This window comes from Spermophilus citellus (assembly GCF_964194105.1).
Source record: "Spermophilus citellus genome assembly, chromosome: 10".
In the NCBI taxonomy this organism is placed as follows: domain Eukaryota; kingdom Metazoa; phylum Chordata; class Mammalia; order Rodentia; family Sciuridae; genus Spermophilus; species Spermophilus citellus.
In genome coordinates this window covers 116,504,119-116,525,632 of record NC_138197.1, presented here as the reverse complement: position 1 = coordinate 116,525,632, position 21,514 = coordinate 116,504,119, and the positions used below count along the sequence as shown (strand labels likewise).

Below are 21,514 nucleotides of genomic sequence, written 5' to 3'. Positions count from 1 at the left end.
TTGGTTTTACTTTCACAAAAGTAATTGCTGGGTAAAGTTAGCAATTTTTCACTTTTTTAGGGTTGTTTTGAAGATTAAGTAATGTATATCAAAATATCTCAAAATACCTTTGATGTTTATTATAAATAGTTGTGACAGTAGGCAAATAGATTCAAGTTTCTTGTTTTGGTTGTTCATTCAAAAGTGGAGATAAAATTAATATTGACCGGAGCTGGAGTTGTGGCTCAGTGGTAGAGCACTTGCCTTGCCCGCATGAGGCACTGGGTTCAATCCTCAGCACCACATAAAAATAAATAAATAAAGATGTTGTGTCCATCTACAACTAAAAAAAATTCTTTTAAAAAAATTAGAATATTGACCCTAAGGAGTTAGCATAGGAATTAAGTGCAATAGTCATGCATGCAGAGAATAAACCCATGGCACACAGTAAACCCTTAGAACATGTTCATTGTTATGTTAACTGTTATTGTTTCCCTTTTTTTTTTTTAAGCTAAAATATTTTTACTGGGCTAGAACATAGCTCAGTGATGGGATGCTTGCCTACTTTGCATGAGGCCCTGGGTTTGATCTCTGGCACTGGCATTGAAAAAAAAAAAATCAAGGCCTCCTTTGATATTTGCCACTTTTCCTTAGGCATTTTATCGTTCAGTTATCTTAACTCCTATAAAACGGATAATTGATGTTTGTACAGCTAATTCAAGATTTTAAATAATTTATATTATTTAAATAATTGGTATTTTAAAGTATCACACAGAAAACACCAAAATTGGTTTCTAAATAGAGTTGCATAATCTTCTTCTTCAGAGACTTTTAAAAACAATTTGTATGTTCCAGAATTTATTCTGAAATGATTAAGATCAGTTTCTAATACTAGGAATCACCAGATAATTCTAAAAGGAGTACTGTTGTCCTTTGACCATTATTCTTGTGATAATGAATGATATCTGTTGCTGCTGGCTGCTGCAACTGCTTCTTCTGCTAAAAGTTTCCCTCATTCCCTTACCTTCTTTGTAGCTTGGTTAGTAGACTAGGACTTTCTCTTTTTGTGATGTAGTCTGTAGTGAAATGTCATCCCCACTGTTTGCATAGTGCATGGAAAATAGTGATAGTTACTCACTAAATACTGAACAAATTTGAAGGAAAGTAAGAATTAGAGCTTGATTGTTTATGAGAATATGACATTCAAATGGGTGCCACCCAAACTGTAGGCTTTGTATAAAAGAGCTACAAATATGAGAAATCAAAACAACAACAAAACACATTGAACATGGATTAAGCAGAGCCTATTTCTGTGGTTGTGTGGTTCTTTAATGCTCCGTATATTTGCAAGAATGATGCTGGCATACAGTAATTGACACTGAAATAAATGTAACATATATTCTCTTTCAGATTTACCAAAAATTTATCTCCTGACAAGATAAATCTAAGTACTCTTAAAGGAGAAGGTGAACTGAAGAATTTGGAGTTGGATGAAGAAGTGCTCCAGAATATGTTGGATTTGCCCACATGGCTTGCTATCAACAAAGTTTTTTGTAACAAAGCATCCATTAGGGTAAGACTTTAATATCTGTGGAGGACATATTATATTATCATTTTTAAATTATCTCTGTCTTTTAAAATAAGTATTTTGTTTTAAATCATTATATAAAGAAGTCCTTTACTAAAAGAAAAACTCTTTGCAAGAAATATTTATGATATGTACTTAAAAATATAATTAAAGTCATATTAATATTAATATTCATAGATTTTAATTTTGTTTAAATATGATTTTATAAATATTTTAAGTAAAATCATTAATTTGTTAGTAATAAAATGATTGCTTCAGTTTGACCCATATTCAAAGACAGTTTTTTTTTTCATAATATTACCAAATGAAATTTTTTTTTTCTCTTCTTTCTTTTTGTGGTGCTAGGGATCAAACTTGGGACCTCATGCATGCTAAGCAAGCTTTCTACCATTGCGCTATATCCCCAGCCCTAAATGAGACTATTTAAATTTGTAGCAAGTAATATTAACTGAAACTGAAAACATGAGAACTGTTATTTCTTATTGTACATATTATGCTTTTATTTGGAATTTTGCCTGTTTGTCATTTGTTTCTTCTTCATTTTGAAAATTTTAAAGGTTTCTATTTACTGTTTTTACCATATTCCCTACTTACTCTTAAGTTGTTATTATCTTTGTTGATTTGTATCATTTCTTGCTCTTAATGATCAGTCTTAGTTTGAGAGTCTGCTTACTTGAAATACACTGCATGCTAATTTTTTTCACAAAATTAAAATTTGGGTTTCTAAGAAAAGATTGAAGAAATTTCCTATATCCTTTTATTGGTAATCTTTAATTTTGGTTCCATCCTCCATAAACCCAAATACCTATACAGACTTGACATTTTTAGTGCAGGGTATAGTTGAGCCTTAATTTTTTGTATTGTCTGCATTTTACATTAATGGCCTTAACTTTTTTTATTTGTTTGAATATCTATAAAAATATTGATCAGGATTCTGTTAAATGAACAGCAGTGTTTATGCTTTGCTGGGAACTCTTAATTTAAATCATGAAATTAAAATATGTTTTTAAAGACTGGGAAAAACATAAAAGAACTTGAAATTTTTATTTAGTCAACTAAGAAAATACAGTTAGTTGTATTTTCTTATAGGTACATCTGATTTTAAAAGTATGAATAAGCTGTGTAGTTCATTATTTTTCAATTTAAGAAAAAAATCATCCAATAGAATTTGGTGTCTGTCAGTATATAAAAATAGTAACTGTGTTGATTACTGTTTTATGTTATTTTTTTTGTACTTCATTTTAAAGAAAATTTTTTTTTTTTTCTGTAGATCCCCTGGACAAAACTGAAAACACATCCTATCTCTTTGGTGAGTTTTGATAATTGACTCTGTTAGTATTTTGGTTTGTGGGATTTTCCACCCACTAGCTTTCCTTTTATTTGATTTGACTTTTTTGAATCTTTATATGAGAAATTTGAATTTTAAAAGGAGAGCATAAATTTTTTCAGATCTAAAATATTATTGGTTTATTTAAAAAAATTTTAAGTGCTTTATGGTTATACATAATATTGGGGTTCATTTTTACTAAATTATATAAGCATGAAATATTATTTGCTCCAATTCAGTTCCTAGTACCTATCCTTTCCCTTCTTTTCTCCCTCCCCTGTTTTCTTTTTCCTACTTTATTGGGAATTTATCTCTATTTATTTATAGTTAAAAAATACATTATAGATATACATAAAGGTGAAATCCATTGTGGTATATTCACATGTATGTAGAGTCTACTGTGAACAGAGAGCATCTTTGATTTACATAGGATAGTTTGGATAGTTTCATTGGACTCTTCCTCCCTTTTCCCATCTTTCCTTTCTTCCTTAATCCCTTTCCTCTACTCCATTGATGTCCTATTTTCATGTGATTTCCCCACACTCCTACTTTTTAAATTTTTTTAAACTTATTTTGGTCTAGTGTATATGAGAGAAACTATTTGATCCTTGACTTTCTGGGTCTGGTTTATTTCACTTGGCACAATATTCTCCAGTTCCATTCATTTACTAGCCAGTCCCATAATTTCATTCTTCTTTATGGCTAAATCAAACTCCATTTGGAATATATGTCACATTTTCTTTATCCATTCATCTATCTATGGACATTTGGGCTGGTTCCATATGAGTTGGTATATTTTATAGCATCATTTAACTCTTTATTGACATACTGTGAAATTCTTTTAATAACATGTAATCCAGATCTTTATGTGTGTTTAGTTTTACTGATCTAGTAAATTAAGTAATTCATTCTTTAATATGTTTGTTTTTTGGAGAAAATTTTTTTATCACATATTAATTCATTCTGTAATTTTTTTCCAATGGTAGAGATTGAATCCAGAACCTTGAGCCTGCTAAGCTTGTACTACCAGTTAGTTATACCCACAGTTCCATAAATATTTTTGTTTGTTCTTATTAGTTATACATGACCGTTGAATGTATTTTGGCATATTATACATATATGTAGTATAACTTGTCATTCTTCTGGTTATACATCATGTAGAATTACATTGGTTGTATAATCATATCTGCACATAGGACAGTGATATCCAATTCATTCTACTGTCTTTCCCATTCTCATCCACCTTCTCTTCACTCCATTTCCCCCCTGTTCAATATGGTGACCCCACCACCACCACCACCCCTGCATTGTTAGTAAGCATCCGCATATCAGAGAGAACATTCAGCCTTTGGTTTTTTGGGATTGGCTTATTTCACTTACAATGATACTCTAGTTTCATTCATTTACTGGCAAATGCCATCATTTCATTCTTCTTTATGGCTGAGTAACATTCCATTGTGATTAGACACCACATTTTCTTTATCTATTCAACTGTTGAAGGGCACATAGGTTGGTTCCATAACTTAGCTATTATAAATTGAACTGCTGTGAACATTGATGTGGCTATGTCATTGTAATATGCTCATTTTAAGTCCTTTGGGTATACAACTGTGGAGTGGGATAACGGGGTCAAATGGTGGTTCCATTTCAGGTTTTCTGAGGAATCTTCATACTGTTTTCCAGAGTGGTTGCACCACTTCGCAATGTATAAGTGTACCTTTTTCAACATCCTCACTAATATTTATTGTTACTTTTATATTTTATATTTTATTTTTTTAAAGAGAGAGAGAGAATTAAAAAAAAAAAATTATTTATTTATTTTTTTAGTTTTCGGTGGACACAACATCTTTTGTTTGTATGTGGTGCTGAGGATTGAACCCGGGCCGCATGCATGCCAGGCGAGCGCGCTACCTCTTGAGCCACATCCCCAGCCCTCTTTTCACATTCTTGATTGCTTCCTTTGCTGTGAAGAAGATATTTAGTTTGATTCCATCCCATTTGTTGATTCTTGATTTTACTTCTTGTGCTTTCAGAGTAAAGTTTTTGTTTAGGAAGTCACTTCCTAAGTTGACATGATGTAGATTTGGGCCTGCGTTTTCTTTAATTAGATTCAGGGTTTCTAGTCTAATGCCTAGGTCTTTGATCCACTGTGAGTGTGCAGGGTGAGAGACACGGGTTTAATTTCATTTTGCTACATATGGATTTCCAGTTTTCCCAGCACTATTTGTTGAAGAGGCTATCTTTTCTCTATTGTATTTTTATGATGCCTTTCTTTAGTATGAGGTAATTGTATTTATATGGGTTTGTCTCTGTGTTTTCTATTCTGTACCATTGGTCTACATGTCTGTTTTGGTGTCAAAACCATGCATTTTTGTTCTTATAGCTCTGTAGTATAATTTAAGGTTTGGTATTGTGATGCCTCCTGTTTCACTTTTTTTTTGCTAAGGATTGCTTTGGTTATCATAAATATTTATTAAGCATCTGTTTTGTGCCCTGAGGGAACTTATATTTTAATAGAGGTGACCAACTGAATCAGTACACAATAAAATAAGATTTAAGTTCAGATAATGATAAATGTTGTATATAAAATAGAGAATGAAGAATGACCAAAGTGGTTAATGATGACTACTAACGATGTTTGCTCTTTATTCAAGGGGGTAGAAGAAAAAAACTCTGGGAAAGAACTTTTTTTATATGGGATTATTTATTTTTTCATATTTTTGACTTACTTCATACTTTGATTAGTTATGTCTCAGATTGGTATAAGCCCTTTATGGGTGGTTCAGTTCTAATCATTACTATGTAATTAATTTATCAACTAATAATATACCTGTGTTTTAAATATTATTAGTTGTAGATGAACACAATATCTTTATTTTGTTTATTTAGTTTTTTTATGTGGTGCTGGGGATCAAACCCATTGCCTCATGCATGCTAGGCAAGTGCTCTACCACTGAGCCACAACTCTAGCACATACATCTGGGTTTAGAGATTATGTGTTCATAAATTCTGATGTCTTCATCAGCTACTTCTGATTGTTTTTCTCCTGTACTCATAGAATATTCACAACTTTTCCACCAGATAAATGCACTGAGATAGGACTGAATACCTTGTTTTTCCTTTCTGATATTTGTTTTTTAGAATTTTAGAGATACTTAAGACTTTCTTCATTTACTGTTTAATTTGCTCTCAAAGAAATGAAAGAGAAAATAGTAAAATAATACTTTCATAAAACAAAGAAAATATCTAATATTTTGTTTACATTTTTAACATTTTTACCAAGTCTCTAGATAAAGTGATAATGGAAATGAGTACATGTGAAGAACCAAGAGCCCCTAATGGCCCATCACCAATAGCAACTGCTTCAGGACAAAGGTGAGCTATTTCCATTAATATTTGTGACTATCTAAGTGAGTTCTTTTCATTAGTTGGTTCTGTTATCTCTAGTATCAGAAGCTAAAATAAAATCTCTTAATCTCAAAAGCCCTACTGTAGTCACTTCTCCCATCAAATATCTTACAGATTTAGTTGTATACATTGCAAAAGTAGCAGCTGATTTTTAGCTTTTTCGACTCATCTTGATTTCCTTACTATTAAGTACTAGTGATTATCCAAGGCAGAACATCAGCAGAAAATGGAAGCAGAAGAGCTTAGGCATTCTTTTTTTTTTTTTTTTTTTTTAATATTTATTTATTTTTTTGTTTTCGGCGGACACAACATCTTTGTTTGTATGTGGTGCTGAGGATCGAACCTGGGCCGCACGCATGCCAGGCGAGCGCGCTACGGCTTGAGCCACATCCCCAGTCCCGAGCTTAGGCATTCTATAAATGACATAATTTCTTATTTTCTGAATACAGCAATTCTCTGTGGCTTTAGTTACCCATGGTTAACTATAGCCTGAAAATATTAAATGGAAATTTACAGAAACAAATAATTCATAAGTTTTAAATTCTACACCATTATGAGTAGCATGAAATCTTGATGCCTCCAATGGAAATGTGAGTTATTCTTTTGTCCAGTGTATCCCTGCTGCCCACCCATTTGTTACTTGGTAGCTGTCTTGAGTTATTAGATCCATGGTCAAGGTATCACAGTGCTGTGTTCAAATGAAGCAGGAGGATTGTAAGTTTGGGGGTAGCCTTAACAATTTAGTGAGGCCCTAAGCAACTGAGTGAGTCCTTGTCTGAAAATTTTTAAAAAATGTAGCTGAGTTGTTAAGCAACCCTGTATTCAATCCCCAATATCAAAAAAGAAAAAAGAAAAAAAGAAAAAGATGCGGGTTAAGAGGTTAAGTCACAATGCCCAAGTCATTCGCCTTATCTTATCTCATGCATTATATCATCTCACATTATCACAAAAAGGTAAGTACAATACAGTAAGGCATTTTGAGAGACATTTTTTTCTGTTTTGTTATTAGATATTTTATTATTATTATTAGATATTTTGTTATTTTGTTATTAGATATTTTGTTTTTTGTTATTAGATATTGTTGCTTAACTTAGAAATGAAACTTTATCTTAGGTATGGATGTATTGGAAAGACATAGTGTATAGGTTCAGTACTATTCATGATTTCAGGCATTCATTGTGGGGGAGTCCTGGAATATATTTCTTTCAGATAATGGGGTACTATAATTTCTCTGCATTATCATTTCTTATCAATGAAACTTTAAAAGATTAGTGGTATCTGAATAAATTACAGACCTTTTATATTTAATTCATTAAATATAAAATGTTCACACTTTCCACAGGTTGGATTTCGAAAGATGAAAGTTAGGTGCTAATGGCGTGGGAGTATGAGGACTGATTTGTAAAAAACCTTTTTGAAAAATTAAAATTGTTCTTCAAAAAATTACTTGTTTGTTTTTTTCCACTGAACACTTGGATCAGGCTGGGGATGTAACTCAGTAGTATAGTGCTTGTTTGGCATATACAAGGCTCTGGATTTGATCCTCAGCACTGGAAAATAAAAAATTAAAATAAATTTGGAACTTGTGCTTTACATCATTTCCAGGCAGGATTTCTGCATTATTTTTGGATTCACATGAAATGCCCACATGTATTTTAATGTAATCTGTTTCCTGAAGTTGTGTGACATGGCAACCCTGAACATCTAGTATTCTCAGTACTGTGTAAAGCTATTGATAAAATTCTTTAAATGAATGTGGTGCACGTAGACACCCTCACTCATTTCTATTTCATAAAGGTTGAACCACCTTTATATTAGTGCATTCTTTGAGAATATCTACAGTCCGATCAATATTTTTTCATATGGGAATCTAATGATGATTCTTCTGCTGCTAAGAGTTGACCGAAGGCCATACGGTATTTATCAAATGTATGGTTTTATGTTTGGACTACAGGTGACAGAGAAAAGAACTTTCACATTAACTTGTTTTTAATTTGTGCTTCATCCAGCAACTTGAGATTTTAAAGATTATATTATGATTTCAAGTTTAATAGAGTAATTGGTCTTCAGATTGGCTTGTCAGAATTGGAGAAAAAGTAGAAATGATTTAGTCACTGAAAGAAGAAAATTGAAAATTTATATTAAAGACTTATTTATTTTATTTTATTTATTTATTTTTTTAAAGAGAGAGTGAGAGAGGAGGGAGAGACAGAGAGAGAATTTTTAATATTTATTTTTTAGTTCTCGGCAGACACAACATCTTTGTTGGTATGTGGTGCTGAGGATCGAACCCGGGCTGCACGCATGCCAGGCGAGCGTGCTACCGCTTGAGCCACATCCCCAGCCCAAAGACTTATTTTAATTAAACATGGCAGAAGTGAATCATTTTGTTCTTGTGCACTTAGTGTAGTCCTTCCTAATTTATGGATTTATAATATCAATAAATTATTATTTTGGCTTTTTAATCATATGGTAATTATCCTTACATATATATTTTTTAATTAGTTGTTGATGGACCTTTGTTTTATTTATTTGTATGTGGTGCTGAGAATCGAACCCAGTGCCTCACTCATGCTAGGCAAGCGCACTACCACTGAGCCACAACCCCAACCCTATCCTTATATTTTGATATTAATACGAAGTCTGGCAGTATGGTTAATCTATTTTGGTGTCTTCCAGACTTGCCTGATTGTAACAACTGGTTGGGTGCATATTAAGTCTTTAGAGTCTTTAAAGCTCCTTCTCTTGAAATTTTGATCCATTAGGTCTGGAATGACTATCAAAAATGTTTGTTTGTTTGTTTGTTTTTTAAAACCCAGTGCGGTGTCACTGCCAGTAGTCTCAGCCATTCAAGATGTTGAGGCAGAAGGATTGCAAGTTCAAGGCTATTCTGGGCAACTTAGTGACACCTTGTGTCAAAATAAAAAAAAAAAAGGATCAGAGATATAACTCAGTGGTAGAATACCCTTGTGTTCCATCTACCATACCACCAAAAAATATAAATATTGAATATGTATTTTCAACAGTCCCTGTAGGCATGTAATGTAGGGCAACATTGATCCTTTTCTTTCTAGCTAAGAGATTAAAAAAAGAGAAACAGACTGGCCCTTCCCTATGTAGACTGATAATGTTACACAGAGTAATTTCTACAAAGTTTAATAAAAGTCTAGTAAATTTTTTAAAATAATTTTTTAAATATTTATTTTTTAGAAGTAGTTGGACACAATATCTTTATTTTGTTTATTTATTCTTATGTGGTGCTGAGGATCGAACCCAGGGCCTCGCACGTGATAGACAAGCGCTCTACCGCTGAGCCACATCCCAAGCCCCCCCAAAGTCTAGTAAACTTTTTAAGGTGAGAAATATTCAGACTGTGAAGAAACCTATTTGTAAGCTAGAATTCCATCTTTCAAATTTTATTGAATTTTAGCATAACCTAAAAAGTATAGACTTTAGTTGAGCACTGTGGCACACTATGTTAATTGGGAGGTTCAGGCAGGAGGATAGAAAGTTCAAGACTAGCTTCAGCAACTTAGTGAGGCCCTAAACAATTTAATGAGACCTTATCTCAAAATAAAAAAAGGTCTGGGGATTTGGCTCCTATAAGTGCCCCTGGGTTCAATCCCCTGTGTCTACTAAAATAAACTTTAGTCATTGATTCAGTCCTTTTGACAGTGGATTCTACAATATGGATTGTAACTTATTTATTTACTTATTTTTGGTGCTAGGGATTAAATCCAGGCGTTCATGCTTGCTAGGCATGTACTCTTCCACTGAGTTATATCACCATCCCCATGTGTTCTAATTCTGTGTACATTTAAAAATGTTATAGTTCAGGGCTGGGATTGTGGCTCATTTTGTAGAGCGCTCTTCTAGCATGGGCGGGACCCGAGTTCGATCCTCAGCACCACATAAAAATAAAGACATATTGTTGTGTCTATCTACACCTAAAAAAAAAAAAAAAAAAAAAAAAAGTCAGACTGGGATTATAGCTGGGTTGCAGAATACATGCCTTAATACCCTGGGTTCAATACCAGCATTAAAATATATATAGAACAGGTAAGGTTGGATTATTCCAAAAGGGTATTCCCACATAATTATTACAAAAATTTTTTTTTCTAACTCTTAAGAATATTTCTATCTTAAGTAACCAATATTTGTCCTTAGGATAAAAGCAGTTCTTAGATGCTGATGAGTTCTCATTGTTTATTTCTCAATTTTCTAAACTCAGTAGATGACCACTTTGTTTTATAACAAAATTACCTCAGACAAGCCAATGAGTGTGTAAATTACCATATTTGCATCATTTCACCTAAGGTAATAGCAATTTTTTGAGCAGGTATTGTTTTTATTTTACAGATGAAGAAATTGAGGCTCAGAGCCTCAATATTTATTAATGATAACCTACTACTATTATCAGTAATTCTGTGATAGTTCTATTTAAATTTTTTTTTTAGTTGTAGATAGACACACATCTTTATTTTTATTTATTTATTTTTATGTGGTGCTGAGGATTAAACCCAGTGCCTCACGCACGCTAGGCAAGTGCTCTGCTGCTGAGCTACACCCCCAGCCCCAAAAGTGTTACGTTATTTAAAAGATGTGTTATCTAACTGGGTATGGTGGTGTATGCCTGTAGTTCTAGCTACTTGGGAGACTGAGACAGGAGAATCACCTGTGTCCGAAAGTTTGAGACTAGGCTGGGCAACATAGCAAACACCTGTTTCAAAAATAAAAAGGAAAAGGAAAAAAAGTCCCCTGAGGCTTGAAAAGTAATCTACTTATTCATTAAGATAGCAAGTCAAGAAGAAGAGCAGTAGCAGATATGGGGAGGGTTTTGGATGATTGGCCCTCTTTTAGATATGTTGTGTTTGTAATGTGTGTGAGACAGCCAGGTGGAGAAGTTTGATGGACAATTTGAATTTTACTGAAGTCATAGTAAGAGATCTGGATAGAGATATAAAATTATAAATGATGGGCATATTGATGAAATAAGCTGCTAATTGGGCAAATTTCTACCACCCCTTCTGCCAAAATGCATTCATAGTCTGGGTCGCAGTTATGCTGTACTAATTACGTTCTTGAAATCTGAGCTTTACTGCCTTACTTCTCTGTGTCTTTGCTCATGCTTTTCTCTATTCTAAGATTTCCCTTCTGTCGCATTTCTTCCTATGGAAAAATGGTTCTTCTCCCTAGTTATGTAAGTAATCTCTCTCCCAACAAGTATTCTGATGATTACTTTTTAAAAACTCTTGATTGCAGACTATCAGAAACTAGTATATATGTTTTCTCCTCTCTATTAACTTGTGATCCCTGTAATGCTACAGCTGAATTTTGGTTTTCTTTATGTCTCAGGATCATTTACATGAGACAAATAAATATTTGTTGAATTGAACTAGAAAATACAAATTTTTTTTCTGATCATATTTCTGTTAAACTTAGTAGCCTTCATGTTAAGAATTTAGCTCTTACTTATAGATGCTAATTGACCAAAACTTTTTGAGATTAAATAGGTATGAATATTGATTATTAATAAAGTAATTTCGAGTACCTTTCAATTTTTAAAATATTTGACATTTTGAGAACATTTTTATAGCTTAACTGTAGCTAGTCTAGATTATTATTTTAACAAGTCAAATTTGTTTTTTTAAACAAAAAATGAATGATAGAATAATGTAAGTCATTTTTTTAAACTTTCTTTTTTATTTTTTAATATTTATTTTGTAGTTTTAGGTGGACATAGTATCTTTATTATATTTTTTTGTGGTGCTGAGGATTGAACCCAGTGCCTCATACATGCCAGGCGAGCACACTACCACTAGAGCCACATCCCCAGCCCCTTAAACTTTCTTTTTTATATTCATTTATTCATTTATTTTGGTAATGTGTGGGATTGAACCCAGGGCTTCAAGCATGCTAGACAAGCATCCTTCCACTGAGTTGTAATCCCCAACCCTCAGAAGTCTAGAATATTCCTTTCTAGGAAGACTGGCTTGTGGGAGGAAGGAAACCAGGAGGAAATGACTAAAGGGACAGAAAGAAAGGAAGAAAGAAAAATTGTGAATTTGCGTCACCCTAGTGACACAGTCTAACAAAATAAAAAAATAACACTTCTCTGCTCTGTGAGTCTTACCATGCACACATTATTGAGTATGCGCCAAAAGGCACGAGACATTCATAAAATATTCATTTGAAAAACAAAACAAAGAGCAAAATAAAACCAATACTGTAAGGACAGTTTAAGAAACAAGAGAATACATTTAAACATGTCTTGTGCTCTGCAGCCTCTAAGATACTTACCAGTGATTCCTTTTCCCAAGAGGGAACTGTCATGACCACGTGTAAATCTTTTCCCTTGAAAAACTTGCAATGACAAAGGAGAGTAGGAAATATTGAGGATATGACACTTTTGGGGGTAAGTTACTATCATAATGCTATTGAACTTTCTCAGTGCTCAATATATAAGCTTTTATGAAGCAACTCAGCCTCTATGGCAAGGAATTGAAGGGATTAATCTTTGACAACCACCAGTCATGGAGACTGGATGCCTATGAATCATAAATATTATTATCAATTAATATATGCTTAAAGAAACATGATAACTATTGAGGAATTGAACATCTTACTCCAGATTTATGACCACTATCAATGACAAGTGTGTTTATATTTCTCATCTCAAAAAAAATGCCTTTTCTTTTTGGAACATTGGACATTATGAAAGACTGTGGGTGCTAAAATGAAAAAAAAGAGAGACAACTGTAATGGACAATTTTCCAATTTGAGTCCATCAAGTACTGAATGACTTCAGCAAAATTGTAAAACAATACTTTTTGTGTAGCTTGGTTTTTGAGTATTTGATTTGGGGTTAATATGATTTATGAAAACCAGGTAATTCATCATGTCTTAAATTTTGGGTGTCATTGAAAAGAATCATACTTTTTTATTGATAAACATATCTGTCATAAAATAGTTATTTTAAATATGTACTTGTATGAGAATACTTTGTGTATGGCTTTAGTGCATTGTATTTTTTTTTTTTTTTTTTGCTTTGTTTTTCTAGTGAGTATGGTTTTGCTGAAAAAGTTGTTGAGGGAATTACTGTTTCTGTAAATTCTATTGTCATCCGAATTGGAGCAAAGGCCTTCAATGCATCATTTGAACTTTCTCAGCTAAGGATCTATAGTGTAAATGCAAACTGGGAGCATGGAGATTTGAGATTTACTCGTATTCAAGATCCACAGAGAGGAGAGGTGAATTTTTTTCTTTCTCTTTTATAAAAATGTTTTAGTGATAAATTTTAAATATATCTCATGTTTGCTCATGTTTGCCATATTTGCCTGGTATCAGGGTTTTCTCTTTTTGCCTTTTTAAGTATTTCTACTTTTTCTGTTATTCTTAATCCTTTAATTATAAACTATGGACATTTTAATATTTGACTACGATAAGTCACCTCACAGGATTAATGAGCCCTTTTAATGTCAAAATATACTCTACTGTCATGTATACCTAAAAGAGTAGATAACAGAAGAAAAAAGAACTAACAAGCCCTATATTAACTTTTCAGCTGCTTAATTGAATTTTAAATTTATAAAATTAAAATGTATTATTGGAATGCTTTTTGGTCACATGATTCAAGAGCTTTTTGTATTCTGTTAAGTTTCTTAGATTAAAAGTATTGACAGTTTTAAGGTGTGTTACTGAATTTTATGGACATGTACAATTAAAAAATAAAAACAGCATGATAAATATTTCTAGAATGTCATGAAAATTAGTTGAGAAGATAACATTTTATTTTTATAAATCTGCATTTTTCTCATTTTCTTTACATGAATATGCGAAGCTAATCTCTTTGTTCTCCTTAGGTTTTGACATTTAAAGAAATAAATTGGCAGATGATTCGAATAGAGGCAGATGCTACTCAAAGTTCACATCTTGAAATTATGTGTGCACCTGTTCGATTAATAACCAATCAATCAAAAATCAGAGTCACTCTTAAAAGAAGAGTAAGTCAACCAGATTACGTGTGTGTGTGTGTGTGTGTGTTGCTGAGGATCAAATCCGGAGCCTTGTTCATTTGTTAACTATTAATATTGACAGGAAATTTTAAATAACTTCTTAGGTAGATTATTGGCATACTATAAACAGCATATTAAGTCAATGCAAAATAAAAGGTGATATAATTTCTCAAGCAGTATTTGTGGAAAGTCGGTGTAATCATAACATTTCTCCATATTTTAGACTTAATATTTAAATTTTAAAGATTTTATTTTTGATAAATTGAATAAATTTCTTAGTTGCTGCATGTTTATTGAACATTTGCTGCCTTATAATTTCATTTCTTGGGCTGGAGGTTTACCTTGGTGGGTAAAGTACTTGCCAAGCATATATGCAAGTACCTGGGTTCAATCCCTAGCTCTGCAAAAATGAAAACATAAAAGAAAACAACCACACAATAAAAAAAGAAAAGAAAGTAATTTTACTTTTGTTTTTATTGAATCCTGCTCAGCAATAGATGCACAACAAAACCCTTATTAGTAGCCAAAACTTTTTAATTTTAACTGGTAATTTACTTAAATGGGGGCAGATAGTTACTTAAGGATATTAAAGTTGTGAATCCTCTCTGGTTTTTGGTGAAATTTAATGGGGAAGTAATGACGTTTTTTAATCGTGGCTCAGTAATTACAGACTCAACAATATAGGCTTTGGGTGAGTAGATACAAATAATTATATTAAATTGACAACATTTCTCAATGTATAGGGTTTAACATATATATTCAGAAATGTGAAATGTGGATAAACTAGCACTTTAGTTTTTAATTTATTTTAATGCTCCTTTCTCTACCAGAATTAGTTGATTTAATACAGGTAATTGGGTGATTTATTAATTATAAATGTGTTTATGTAAGTGCTATAGAACTTGTATTGTTAAGGTACAGGAATTTGTTAGTCTTTTGTTACCACTGTTAGCTCTGGCACTAGGAGATATTCCTTCTATATTATAGGAACTCAGTAAATATTTGTTAAATGAAAGAAGTATTCATATCTATATTTAATTCAATTAAAAAACTTAGCTTTTTAAAAAAACTGTAAGTGTATTGTACGTTTTATTCTTGGCTTAATTTTATAAATCTTTTTTTCTGACAGTTAAAGGACTGTAATGTCATAGCAACAAAGTTAGTTCTAATACTGGATGATTTATTATGGGTTTTGACGGATTCCCAGTTGAAGGCTATGGTACAATATGCAAAATCTCTAAGTGAAGCAATAGAAAAATCAACAGAACAAAGGAAGAGTATGGCTCCTGAACCTACCCAGGTATGCTATAAATTAACAAGAAAAGACTTACTTTACATATAAATAGTTTAAAATATCAGAATGATTAGTTGCTGTTTTCTTTATAGGAAATGGATTGTAAGCTTGAGACCAAGAATCTTCTTTATTCAGATATCTTACAATAATTTTATATACCTATCTATATGATAACAGTAAATATTACTATTCTGTATATTATGCTTATTTGTTTGGAGCTCTGTATTGAGCACTGGAGTTATTGATGACATAAAAGTGTTTGGTGTATATCACTTTTCAGGAAATTAAAATACAGTTTTAAAACTTCTAAAGTAACAGAAGATGATGGAATAAAACTTAGATAATTATAAACAAGAGAGGGTATGGGAGAATTGATTCCACAGAGAACTAACTATGGGGAATTGCTGAAGTTGAAAACAAACTTCTGTTAGAGGTTTCTAACAGCTGGGAGCAAAAAACTAGGAAATAAGCACACTCCTATAATCCCAGCTACTTGGGAGGCTGATGAGGCCTGCCTCAATAACTTAGAGAGCACCTGTTTCAAAATAAAAAAATAAAAAGGACTGGAGATGTAATTTAGTGTTAGAGTGTCCCTGAGTCCAGTTTCCAGTACTGCCAAAGCAAAACAAAATCCCCAACGATTTATTTAAATATCATTTTCTTAAAAATTATAAGTATTATTGGTTTGTGTAAAGAGAAAAATGTTTTCTAGACTTTCCTTGTATTAAATTTGTGCTAATACATGGAGATCTTTGTAGAAGGAAGGGACATGGAAAACTCCATTGGGTAGTGTCTTTGATAATTTTATTAAAAGCACAAATGAATTTTTATATCTACTCTTAGTAAAAATATGTAAAATATTATAAAATCATACATCTATGACACTACTTTTGGGAAACAGAGTGATAGATCTTAGTTATGTGACCTTTTGTTGACCTGGCTTGGTATAAGAGAATAGCATATAATTTAGGCTTTCGTGGACTATCAAATTGGTGTTGTTTGCTGCCTGCCTGGTATGTCATAAGGTACAGAGAGGTAAACATTGCAATGTGAAAGTAAATAGTGTCTGCCTCTGCTCTCAAAGACCTCAAAATATAATGAGGGAATGACATATAAACAAATATTGTAATTTAACATAAATGTCCAGGTGCAGAAATAAGGAGGGAAGGCATAGAAGAATAGAGAAAGTTTTAATTAACTGTTTGATTTTTGGAAAAGTTTTACAAAGAGATTAATGAGATTGCAACAGTAAAGAAAGGTATTTCAGAAGAGACTGTAGAATCTATAAAAGTATGGTATTATTAAAGAACATGGGATTTTCTGATCAGATGAGGAGTTTGTTATTGCCAGAGCAGTATTTTTGGAGTGAGGTATACATGCCTCTGAGGATATATTAACAACTTTCCAAGTTTTATGTTTTAAGGAAATTGAGTTTCATACTTTCCACGTAAGTATGTACTTTTAAAAATATTTGACCTGGCTGCGAAATACTTATTTTTACATGTCAAACTGATTCTCCCTTTCCATAATTGCTGTCATCCTACTTTACAAAGGAAAGGTATTCTTTCTACTCAGCCTCAGTCTAAGATGGATTATTCTAGGAAGGAAGGGGGAAAAAAAACCCTCTGGGAACAAGAAAGATAGGCATTTTGAAATGCTGCTTATGATTCTAATGACAGTGTAACAAATAAAGTGATTTGTGGTTTTTTTTTTGTTTGTTTGTTTGTTTTGAGCAATTGGAAGGAGGATCTAATAATTTTCAGCTATTAGACTATAGAAATAACTTTATGGGATAGCTCACATTTGGTACCTAACTCAAAATTGTTTATTTATTTTTTTTGAGAGAGAGAGAGAGAGAGAGAGAGAGAGAGAGAGAATATTTTAATATTTATTTTTTTTAGTTTTCGGCGGACACAACATCTTTGTTTGTATGTGGTGCTGAGGATCGAACCCGGGCCGCATGCATGCCAGGCGAGCACGCTACCGCTTGAGCCACATTCCCCAGCCCCTCAAAATTGTTTAAATACTCTAGTCACAATGCTAAAACAAAATTCCTTTCTTTTTTTTTTTCTTTTCAAATATATTTTAGTTGTACTTGGACATAGTATCTTTATTTATTTTTATGTGGTGCTGAGGATCGAGCCCAGTGCCTCACACATGCGAGGCGGGCACTCTACCAATGAGCTATAGACCCAGCACCCCAAATTCCTTTCATTCTAGTTTACCTACTTATGTGAGTTTATAGATATAAGAACATATAAGTAGATATAGAATTGATGCTGAACTTTATATCACCATACCAAATATATAATATATATCCAGTGGTTCACTTAGGAATTTTCCAGGTGAACCTGATTTTAAAAATTTGATGAACGGACCATTGGCCTGTAGCATAGAAAATTTTCCTACTATATATGTATGTTGAGGAATTTGAACATTTTCCTAGAGGCATCTAGGAGCCAAAGGAATTTTTTTTTTGAGAGAGAGAGAGAGAATGAATTTTAATATTTATTTTTTAGTTTTCGGCGGACACAACATCTTTGTTTGTATGTGGTACTGAGGATTGAACCCGGGCCGCACGCATGCCAGGCGAGCGTGCTACCACTTGAGCCACATCCCCTGCCCAAATTCACTTCTTTTAATAGTTACTATTTTCTAAAATGAGGGCCATAAATATCTAGCTATAATAATTCAAATATTTACTTAAATATTGGGTTCATTCTCAAATTGCGTATAGTTCTCCAGTGTTTAAATTTTTAGTTTTATATAATTCAGAAAATATTTTAGGAAAACTGAATTATGGATGCAAAAGAAAATATATTGTTATTTTTCATGTCTTCATTACTGAAAATACTTAGGTTTGATTATTTGTGCAAGTTCACATATGTTATTTGGTGATGATGTAGTTTTGAATCTTTTTTTTAGAGCTCTACAGTAACCCCATCTACCCAGCAAGTAAAGACACCACAGACATCAAATGTGCCTGATCTAAATGATGCAATTGTTAAACTGTTCAATGACTTTGATGTTAAAGAAACTTCCCATCATTTAGTGATTTCTCACCTAGATCTACACATATGTGATGATATTCATTCGAAAGAAAAAGGTAATAAAATCTGCTTATTTCAGATGGTTTTGACTTTTATAAAATTGTCTACAAAACTGATTTTTTAACAGAAATGCTGGACCTTCCTGTTTCACTATCAGATGCCCACTAGTGTTCAGGGAGTTCAGCAGGTGGGCTTACTTCAAGCACAGTGTTTCTCAGACTTTGGTGAACATTAGAATCAAGCTGAAGATCTTTTAAAAATACAGATATTTGACTCATGTGCCTCAGATCTGAATCAGAATCTATATCCAAGAAAACTATTGCTTTGGATGTTTTAAAGCTAAGAAAGTGAAAACCTTGGATACCTAACAGTAGTACTCTTTGTTCATCAGACAAGGCAGCCAGGAATTGGCTATCAGATAAAAGGATGGAGGGACAAAGCTAAAGTAAGATTTTCAGAGGGACTTGTCTTTTCCTTTTCTACTTTTGTAGCATTTGGCTTATAGGTAGTCATCTTCTGCTTTAGTGATTTGAAAGGAAAATCTAGAAGAGTTAAAGCAAACCAAAGTAACAAAATGAGGTAGTCAAAGTAAAGTACTAAGCATTTTTTTCTTAGAAAATATTTTCTTTCTTGGGCTGGGGCTGTGGCTCAGTGGCAGAACGCTTGCACTGGGTCCAATCCTCAGCACCATGTAAAAATAAGTAAACAAAATAAAGATATTGTGTTTATGCATAACTAGAATTTTTTTTTCAAAAAAGGTTTTCTTTCTTTTTCAGAAAATATTTTCTAAACACTTTTACATTCCTTACTCTTTATTATTCCCTCATAGCTGAATGATTTTATTTAGGGGGAAAACCCCACTGCAACGTATCTCTTGCACTGTACAAGTCTGTAGTCACTTCTGCTATTAGCTATTCAAAAGGTTCTGAAATGTGACAAAACCTGACCTAACCAACATGTTATTTTTTTATCTTAATTTTACCCATGTAGTGGAAATATTTAAAAGTTATGCTGTAGAATTACTATTTGTTATTGCTTAGTACTGCCTCAGAAACTACTGGGAGTATTATATGATACACTTTGTTTATTCTATATTATTTTCATAAAATCTAAAAATTTCTGAATTCTGAAACTTCTAGTTCCATAGATTTTAGGTGAGGGATTGTCAATCTACATTAAAAATTCTACTAATTGAGAGATTGGAGTTAACAGATTTTAAGAGTGTATAAATAGCTATATTTTAGCTTGTATTTTCTTTACTACTAGTTGATTTGCCCATGCTGTTTTAAAATTTGACTTTTTTTCCTTTGGTGCTGGGTATTGAACCCAGGGCCTCAAATGTTTGAGGCAAGATTTCTACCATCAAGCTGTAGCTCCAGCCTTTCTTATTTTTATTTTGAAATAGTATCTCCCCAAATTGCCCAGGCTGGTCTGGAATTTGAGATCCTTCTGCCTCAGCCCTCAAGTAGCTAGGATTACAGATGTGCACCACCATGTCTGGATCCAAATTTAATTTTTATTTTGGAATTATACCAATTAATGATCTACTTTTGATCATACTCTAGCTATGTTACTTTAGATAATTTACCTAATCTGATTGACTCAGTTTTCTCTTTGGTAATAGGTAAAATGGTGTGATGAAGTGATTAATATTTCCTGGGTTCAAATCCCAGCTCTTTCCTTAGCTAGTTTTGTAATCTTGGCCTATTATTGATATAGCCAATTAGAAGTCCTGCTTCCTCACATGTTGAAGTATAACATTAGAGAAGCACACTGAGGCAAAGCATAAAAGCAGGGTTTATTTTATTTTATTTTTGGGTATTGGGTATTGAATTCAGGGGCACTTGACCACTGAACCACATCCCAGTCCTATTTTGTATTTTATTTAGAGACAGGGTCTCACTGAGTTTCTCAGCGCGTTTGCTGAGGCTGGCTCTGAACTCTTCATCCTACTGCCTCAGCCTCCTGAGCTGCTGGGAATACAGGCGAGTTGCTGGGATTATAGGCATGTGCCACTGCCCCTGGCAGGGTTTATTTTAAAAAGGTAATATAGACTTCTCCTGGAAGGGAGAAGGGGCTCATAGCTGGTATCCTGGTGTCCCAAGAAGTGAGAGTATTCTGCCTCTTTTATACATTCTAGATTTGTTTTGTTTTCCTGCTCTCTTCCCCATTATCTCCCTCCTTTCTGTGTATGTGAATAGACCCAGGAGATGCTCTTGTGGGATGGCCAAAAGGTACAGATGGACGGGGGAAGGCAATCAAGGACATATTAATTAATAACTTTTATAACTCTAACTCCCTGTAGGGAGGGACAATTCCTGGGACAAGTTACCTTAGCAACAGGTTGGAACAAGGTCAGGTTATCTTGATAAGGGTGGAGGAAGGGCTCTGAAGGAATTAACATTTAAATCCCACAAGGGGTGGTTTTCAACTTACTGGGCCCAAACTGGACTCACAGTGGCCTCCATTTTCTGGATTTGACCCACCCTTGCCTATCTGCCTGTCTTTAATTCTGGCTTCATAATCCCCCTTGTTCTTTAGTTTCCTTATCTAGAAAATGAGCATAATAATGGTATCTCTCTCATGGGGTTGTTATGAAAATGAAATGAATAAGTATACCTAAAGAATTGAAAACAGTGCCTTGCATATGGTTAGGGAGTTCTGCTCCTAGTACCTATAAGCACTTAGGAGGTTTAGTTACTATTCTTTTATCCTTTTTAGGCCAGCACTTAGCAAATAGTAGGGATTCAGTGAACACTTAGTAGATTGGATTGCATTTTCTAAAATTTGTAATGTGTTAGCCATGGTAAAAGAGAAATGGATTTTACTTCATGAAATCTAATTATGATATAG

The 21,514-nt window shown here is 33.1% G+C and overlaps 1 protein-coding gene across 3 annotated transcripts in view; it reads left to right on the top strand.

Moving 5' to 3' along the window:
- Positions 1-21,514, top strand: part of BLTP3B (bridge-like lipid transfer protein family member 3B) — a 91,448-nt gene that overhangs the window by 25,253 nt on the left and 44,681 nt on the right. For all 3 annotated transcript variants that reach the window (XM_081311077.1, XM_081311076.1, XM_081311078.1), the window contains 7 exons: positions 1,390-1,552; positions 2,838-2,876; positions 6,178-6,269; positions 13,363-13,552; positions 14,165-14,305; positions 15,447-15,617; positions 18,537-18,717. In XM_081311077.1, coding sequence (XP_081167203.1) covers positions 1,490-1,552; positions 2,838-2,876; positions 6,178-6,269; positions 13,363-13,552; positions 14,165-14,305; positions 15,447-15,617; positions 18,537-18,717 — 877 coding nt within the window. In that variant the 5' untranslated portion in view covers positions 1,390-1,489. The remainder of the gene's footprint in view (positions 1-1,389; positions 1,553-2,837; positions 2,877-6,177; positions 6,270-13,362; positions 13,553-14,164; positions 14,306-15,446; positions 15,618-18,536; positions 18,718-21,514) is intronic.